This window comes from Electrophorus electricus, chromosome 18 (assembly GCF_013358815.1).
Source record: "Electrophorus electricus isolate fEleEle1 chromosome 18, fEleEle1.pri, whole genome shotgun sequence".
In the NCBI taxonomy this organism is placed as follows: Eukaryota; Metazoa; Chordata; class Actinopteri; order Gymnotiformes; family Gymnotidae; genus Electrophorus; species Electrophorus electricus.
Window position 1 is genome coordinate 10,913,991 of NC_049552.1, and position 8,150 is coordinate 10,922,140.

At 42.3% G+C, this 8,150-nt stretch overlaps 1 protein-coding gene across 1 annotated transcript; it reads right to left on the bottom strand.

Annotated features, from left to right (window-relative positions):
- Window positions 1-327: 327 nt before the first annotated feature.
- bcl6ab (BCL6A transcription repressor b) lies at window positions 328-5,954 on the bottom strand. The gene is made up of 9 exons (XM_026998383.2): window positions 5,874-5,954; window positions 3,454-3,625; window positions 2,926-3,147; window positions 2,102-2,830; window positions 1,878-1,984; window positions 1,400-1,558; window positions 1,178-1,308; window positions 940-1,077; window positions 328-851 (listed from the first exon to the last, which is right to left on the bottom strand). Exons 2-9 carry the CDS (start codon window positions 3,612-3,614, stop codon window positions 738-740), a joined length of 1,761 nt encoding a protein of 586 aa, XP_026854184.2. The 5' UTR covers window positions 3,615-3,625; window positions 5,874-5,954; the 3' UTR covers window positions 328-737.
- Window positions 5,955-8,150: the final 2,196 nt, after the last annotated feature.

Genomic DNA, 8,150 nt, shown 5'->3' on the forward strand with positions numbered 1-8,150 from the left:
GCTAGTTGTTTGAAGGTTTGTTGCAGCAGTTTCAAAACATTGTTATTGTAGGTGATAGCAACTTCCTGTTTATGGTACAGCTATGCTGTATATCCAGACAGAACACTAATAATATTCAACTTACTTATTAGCACCATTCTAAGGTACTTGCAGGGACATAAATGAAGGTGAGCAAAAATGTATATCAAACATTTTATTGCAAGACTCATTGGCCCTTAATACCAAAATACTGTACAGTGTCAAGTGCCTATAAATAGAATTTTATATATATATATATATATATATATATATATATATATATATATATATATATAAATTTTGAGTACCCCTAATGTGTACCACATTCAACAGTTCCAAAAATAAATGTAATTTGATTTCATGTACAGAAAAATAACTATGGGACATCACCTTTATAATACATACAGCTGTGGTCTGGTTTACCCGGGGGGTGAATGTAACGTATATTTAGAGCCACTCAGTTATAAAATGTGCAGAAAACCCATCTACAATATTGAACAAAGGTTTGACTGAACCAGAGCCTGATTCCCTCTACCTTTATGTACCAGGTGAAGTGAAGGATGGATGAGCACAGGTGTGTGGAGGAGAAATACACTGAAATCCCTAACACTCCATACATCTACCGTGAACATTGCACTATGCAAAGTGTATTTTGCTTCAGTCTGTGTACACTGTGCTCTTGTTTTGGTTTTGTTTTGACTGTGGAGGCCCAGGGCAGCTTAGCGCTGGGGCCCCGAGTGCAGGGCCTTGCTGTTAGTCACAGCGCCGTGCTTCTGTCGCAGGTGCAGGCGGAGCTGGCTCTTGTGCCGGAAGTGCAGCCCGCACGTCTCACACTGAGGACAGAGAAGCTCGTTAACACTTGAAGCAAAGTGGAGATAGCCATATATGGGGCCGAACGTGGTAGAGGGAGATGGTGCTTACGCGGTATGGTTTCTCGCCTGTGTGGATGCGCAGATGACTCTTGAGTGTCTGCAGGTGCCGGAAGCGGGTGGCACAAACGTTGCAAGCATACGGTTTTTCGCCCGTGTGGATCAGCACATGAGCCCTCAGGTGAGCAACCTGCCCCAGACAAATAAACAAACACGAACGTAAACAGCCGAGTCATTGCACGGAAACCACAGCGTGACGCTCTGGCCTTTTGCCGACACAAAGCGCCTACCTGGACGAAGCACGCGCCACACGTCTCACACTTGTATGGCTTCTCCCCTGAGTGGATGCGCAGGTGCGTCTTGAGGTTCGCCGGTCTGTTGAACTGCGCGCCGCACACACCGCAGCGGTAAGGTTTCTCACCTGGGACAATCACAACATGACACCACACTGTCACTCAAACCACCCTGTCTACAGCAGGGAAATACAGGCATGTGGATGGGTGTCTGACTACCTGAGCTGGTGGACTTGGGGCTGTTGAGATTGCCTTTATAGGTGACGGCAGTCTGGCAATGGTCACACCTGTACGGTTTGCCCCGCTGGAGGCGCTGGTGGTTCTCAGAGCTCATCCCAAATCGGGAACCACACTGGCTACAGACAAGGCTGCTGCTCTCTGTGGAGAAACGGAGAGGTTTACCACTCTGCTCTGGAACCTAAATTATCCATCAGTTTGAATCTAGCATATAGTGGGAGCAGAGTTGCAGAAGAAAATTAAAACTCTTGTTGTAGGTAGGCATTAGTTAGTTGATTTCATAAATCCGCTATCTGCTTGTTTGAGGTAAAAAAAACAACACTGAGATAGGTGATACAAAATCCTGAACCACACATCTCTGAATGAGAGCATCCAGAACCTGAACTATAAACCTTTGAATGAAAGCATCCAGAGCAGACGTAAAGGGATGTGGTATAGAAAATTCATAGGAAACACCCACCGTGGTTTGCCTGAGAGATGTCAATATTGCTTTCCTCTCCCTGAATGTGCGTGGCTATGCAGAGAGAGCTATCAACCCGAGCATTTTGAACGCATTCTTCCCCAGAGCTACAGACAAAAGCAAATGACACCATAAAGCATTCACTGTCAAAATACTAAAAATGTAGAACATGCTAATTGTTAACATTCACAGCACAGATATGTACAGCACAGTGATTCGGGTACCTGCTGGTAGCATTCGAGAGGCTCATGGCTAGGTGTTCCCTACACTTGGTGGTGGGTTCTAGGACAGTGTAGGAGGGGCTGTCTGATCCATGGTGCTCCTCTCCTTCAGATGAGTTAAGTGTGATGAACTTGTACTTCTTCCAGTTGTGGACCTTGGACCCACCAACGAGTCTCTGAGGGTCCACCGTCTCCCGGCTGCAGCCACTGGACTCCGCCGGCGAGTTGGGCTGGCAGTCTGACTTCAGCGGGCTGTGCGGCCCAACTGCCTGCGAATGGCCAAAGCTCTCTGTCTCCTCCTCCTCCACCTTTGTCCCAGCGAGGCCCCTCGGGTGTCCCTGATCCGGCCGGGACATGGAGGGCGGGATCTGGAGGACCACCGAGGGACGGCTGGGCTGGTGGGCAGGGAAGACGCCGGAGCTGTTCATTCGTTTGTAGTCCTGTCTTTCTGGGGGAGAAGGCCGTCCCTGGGTTATGGCACTAGTGTCCAGGCCCTGCTGGAACAGTGGGCTGGCGTCAGAGGGTCTGCCCACAGAAAGAGGCAGGTGGCCATAGTAGCGCATGGGGCTGCTGGTGGAGGTACTGACTGCATAGTGCAAGACTGGAGGGTCGAGGCTCATGATGTCGGCCAAAGCGTTCCTTGAAACCTCTCTGAGGTTGAAGATGATATCTTGAGGTAAGGGCTCAGGGCTAGATGATGCTTCAGCTCTGTGCTGTTTTACACACAAGCCCCTGTGGGATGGAGATCAGAACGATTTGTCTGTTGTTACATGTCAGTGGAGTGAATAGCTAAAAGTCTGTACACTAAGACTAGACCCTTAGGTTACCTAGACTCCATGAACCTTTCGCAGGTCTCCACCATGTGCTCCATTTGCAAATATATGGCTGTAGTCAGAGTGGCCAGGATGAAGTGTTCGTTGAGGGTCAGGCGAGAAGTGTACATGAAGTCCAGGAGTATGGCAAAGCCATTGGGGTCTACCTTCAGATCCAGGCTAACCACAGTCTGATCGCTTTTTTGATTGTTTACAAACATAGTGTAAAAGAAGCCGCTGTGAAAAGAAAAAAAAGAGGGAATGACAATGGTAAGTTATCACACACAAACCATTATTTGGGGTTGCTAGGTGGGTTTCCTAGCAACAAACCAGGAAATCCATTTTTGTTTGCTTTCATGGTTAGGGAAGTACAATCTGAGCAGCGAGTGATGGCAGGATGTATTACACTTGCTATTACTAAGTTGAAATCACAATAAAACAACAACAACAACCAAAAATCAGTCATAGCAACAATCATAGCAGTCATCGCTGCTAACCTTTAACAACTTAATTGGAGGCTCCAGCTCCCTTGACTTAACTCACCTGCATGCCATGAGCACGGTCTTGTGCGCATGGAACTCCTGTCCCCCAACCAGGATGTTGACATCGGTGAGGATATGCCTGCTTCGTAGGCGGTTGAGGTTGAAGAGCACGTCACCCGCATGGCGGGTGAACTGGATGCAGCCATCATCTGCGCCGCTCATGGTGACGCACTCTGTATTAAAGGGAAAGGTGACAACAACATCAATCACTTCAAAACATGCACTTGTTGGTTTACTGGATATTCAAAGATAAATTTGTCTTTCAACTTTTATTTAACGTAGTCCCATGTTCTAAAATTGTAAGAGGCCTGTGGGGATTTGCTGGATCAAACCAGTTCTGAAAGGTCATACGAGTTCTGAAAGGTTATTCAGGGTCTGAAAGATCATATGAGTTCTGAAAGGAGAGTGTGGCCCAGATTTCTAAGCCCTCGGGCCATTTCCTTTGCAAACATATTTAAGGCAGGGCTGAAAGTTAATTCATACTGAAATATTGTCATTTGTTCTGACAAACCCAATATGATTAAAAATTCAGTCTTCAGTCATTGTGAGAATTAGTAGTGCTGTGTGGTGTTGCCAGCCTAAATTTCACAGGCTTTCATTTATTTTTTATTTATTCTGTCTTTCTCCCAGCTGGGAGTTGTTTTTTTTCCACCTATTTTCTATTTAGACCAATCAAATATGTGGTCTGATGAACAAAATGGGCAGGTCAGTTGAGTAACAGCAGTTGAAAGCGCAAACACACTGTGGTGAAATCAGAGAAGAAGCCATAGCAATTGCAAAGGCTCCTTAGATTTACAATATTGTCCTTAAGCACAAGTGGCGCCTTACCGGGTGGATGTGAGATTGAATTCAGAGTAAAAAGTTGTATTTGAAGGTTACACCAGGCTAAAGCCACACAAGATTCACTAGTGAAGTCTGGGACGCCTACCATGTTTACACGAAGCAGGGAAGTAACAATCATAAATACCGTTCATAAAGTGTCTAATTTTACTGAAACACAAAGCAGTCTTCTACTGTAATTCAAACAGTCCTCCTCTAAGGGGCAAACTAACCCGCTGTAGAAACCTCGAAAAGTTCCCAGAATGACCGATAGATGACAGTACAATGTTCAAAATGCAGCTTTCTTTAAAACAATTTTTAGTATATGTGTATTTATGACAGAGCAACGTCATTTAATACGTCAAACCAAAATTATGCTGTTTATTTATATGTATGGTGTAAAACGCCAGTTAAACGATGCGGTGTATTAAACATTAGCTTACTATAAAATATTATTCCAACTTTTACCATACACATTTAACGCAGAAATAAGGTAGGCAAGCTAACCTACATATCCCTCAGACTAGACTATTTGCATTTCGGCCCTGAAAGACACAATGGCTTTCATTCAAACAACACACGGCTCAATAAAAACATAATATTTTTTGATGGTAATATGTCATTTACTTAACAAAATTGCCTGGATGAATTTGCAAACTGAACAAACTGTGAAGAAAGACCAAACGTGGATGCCAGTCAGCTAGCTAAGAAGATCGGTGTAATATAGAATTAACATTTCAAGCGCACTTTCACTCACTGGTTTCGTTTTCGCCATTCTGACCTTTTAAAGCTCATTCTGACCAGGTAGTTACAGTGTAGTTACAGTGAAACCATCAGACATTGCCTACATAGCCTACAGTATAATCAGAATTCATAGATTCGTATTTTAAGCGCACATAACAATACTATAACACTGTGCATATAACAATAAGCTATGATAATGATGTGAATATAACAATGAAATAAATTTTGCGCGTCATGTGGACGTCCACAATACATCAACAACCCCTCACGACTAAACTGGGTTAAATCGACTCTAACGCAAACCAGGTATGACTAAGGCTACTTTATTTATAACATAATGACACCTCGCTGCCAACTTTATCAAAGATTCAGAATAAGCAAATACTGCATGTATTGTCTTATTGTATTAGATGCTATGTAATTAAAACACATTTGGCGAATCAAGTTAATAATACATGTCTAGCTAAGTGTTTTTAAAAAACTTAAGCATATGTCTTAGCCATCCATGTAAGAAACTTGAAGCGACGTTTGTGCCAATTAGCCGCGCATAGGTAGCCGACACAAATATGTGTAAACGCCATTTCACAAAAGTTGACAACGGCCTTCGTAAAACACGTATCGATTTATTTAGCTATGTAACCTAATTTAATGTGACTAACATGAACACCTTGAATGAATTACTACAAGAATGTTTCGTTAGGCCACTGACACCAAGTTTCACTCTAAAACAAATGTAGGTTTAAAAAAGCGTAAATATAGCCAAGTTAAATCAACCATACAAAAGCAGCTCCTACTGAATATCTAGAAAGCATCTCAATATAGTTTGGTATTATTGACGGGTAGTAGCTAGATAATCACCTGGTATATTTTCTTGGAAGTGCCGTCTGAAAGCAGTTCTTGGAACCAGACTTCTGTGAACGTTCAGCACTTAGTTCTCGGAATTCCACCATCTGGCTGCACCACTTCAACACCGTAGGGGAGGGAGTTCTTCCTATATCGGACTTTATGTTATTTAACCGTATCGGGTCGCCGGTTTTATATAAAAAACAGTCATATCAGTTAAATATATTTTAAAGGTGTCACTTCGATTCTTTCGGTTGTGATTACTGAACTGTTTTGTAGCAGTATGCCATCCTTTGTTTTCCCTCTGTAATGGTCTACTCCAGACCGTGGCTCGAGTACTACGTAAATTCACCTTTGTCAAACAACAGATTCATAAAAAGTCTCTCATCGCGCATGATGAGATTTCATTAGCTGCCGCGAAAAGGTAACTGACAGTGCGAAAGTCTAAAAACGAGCCTGTTTCACTGGTTTGACTGGTTTGTTTCACAGTTTATTATGGGAGGGTAGCACAGTAGCCTAATGCGCATAAAGTACATACTTAAATGTTTTTTTGTAATTTATACTGAACCGTGTGATATACACGCAGATACTTGATATTGCATAGCAAAGTTACATATTCAGGCAAGTTTGTTCTTGCTCTGTCATGTCACATCATAACACACACAGAGAGAGAGAGAGAGAGAGAGAGAGAGAGAGAGAGAGAGAGAGAGAGAGAGAGAGAGAGAGAGAGAGAAGGGGGGACTTCGGAAGCACTTTGCTTACACAGTTGATAGATTTCTTTCTGAAACGTCCTGTTTCTTTGGAAACCTTGTGTACTTCACTGCTATTTTGATTTTTGATTCCCCAACTGTATATATGATACAGTTCAAACAATGACAGTTGCTGATGTAAGGCTAGTTTTGGTCTCAGGCTTAGCCTCATTTATGTTCTTGTGGGTGCTACTTATTTGGAACAGATTCTTTGACACAGAAGAGTCTTCAGAACAAGTTTAGCATAACCTCCCCCGACATCGCTCCCTCTGATACATGACTGTTGAAGAGCCTAACTTAGTCAACAAAGCAATCATTCAGGACAATAATGTCCTGTCCTTCTGTGCAATAGCACCTTTTTATATTGTGAATTATTTACATATATTTTGATCTTCTATTTTAATATTTGATATTTCTGAGATACTCTGGGTGCTTAGCATCTCAAAGTAAGCTAGAAATACCCAACTTTAATAAGTTGAAGCAATTAATAGCAGTGTTGCCTGCACATGTTGCTATTCTAATGCAAGTCGGTCCTTGTCTTGTAGGAAATCAAAAAAGATGAGGTGGGATTTCCTATTGTCAGTCATTTTTTTCCCCTGTTCCTATGTGTGAACCTCTGCCCATCACCAGCAAGGTCCATGCACATTAAAGCTTCCTCATGACCTTGAAACACAGACACCTTCAGCATCTGGGGACCATTCCGAAGCAATTTCTTTCTAAGTTAGAATGTCAATTTCTCTTTTGTTTCATTGTGCAACTGTCCCCTCCCACATGTTCTGACACACACTTCCTCATTCCTTGTAAATGGAGAGAAGCACTTTCTCAAGTAAAGTTTGCTATTTCGCTCTTATGCTCTTGGATGGCAGACTGTAGGGCCTGTTGTCTCCATTTGTTATTTTGCCTTTTTATGTTGTTGTGCTCATTCAGTACATGTGTACATATGTGTATATAGGTGGCATGTACCTATAACACTCCACACATGAGCTCTCATCAATGGTAAACTCTTTCTAAATATTTTTGTAGCTATGCTTGGTTTTGTATATTTGTTGGTAATGCTTTTGTTCATAATTCAATATTTTTGTTCATAATAAATATGGGGACTTCAATTCAATAAAACTTTAATCCCCAACAGGCAATTCCCAAAGGGCAATTAGTGACAACAAGCAGTCATAGTACACAACATACATAAATGTTAAAAATGCACAAGATACCTCACCCAAGCAGCATGAGTCCGTAGACTGTATAGTCCGCTGCAGCTAGTTTCCTGAGATGGATGGCGATATACCAGCACCAGTCTTATTTAAAACAGCAATGGTAACTGGGATATAAGTAGACTTCCTGTGGACTGTTCTACAGTGACAGCTGCAAAGATGTAATTCAGAAGGAAACCAGTCAAAGGTACTGTGCAAAATATATATGGGATCTTTCTAAAAATAATGAATACATGGAAGCGTCCTTATACGCTGAAAATCAGAGAATGTCACAACTGATAAATTCTTTTTTGATTAGTATTTCTTCTGTCTCTCTCTGTGTGTGGATTGAT

Excerpts from the sequence above, each read along its gene's own strand:
- bcl6ab (XM_026998383.2), bottom strand. The coding sequence starts at position 3,614 with ATGAGCGGCGCAGATGATGGCTGCATCCAGTTCACCCGCCATGCGGGT. Across the intron at positions 3,148-3,453 it reads ACCGTGCTCATGGCATGCAG|CGGCTTCTTTTACACTATGT; the intron begins GTGAGTTAAGTC and ends TTCTTTTCACAG. Across the intron at positions 2,831-2,925 it reads GAAAGGTTCATGGAGTCTAG|GGGCTTGTGTGTAAAACAGC; the intron begins GTAACCTAAGGG and ends TCCATCCCACAG.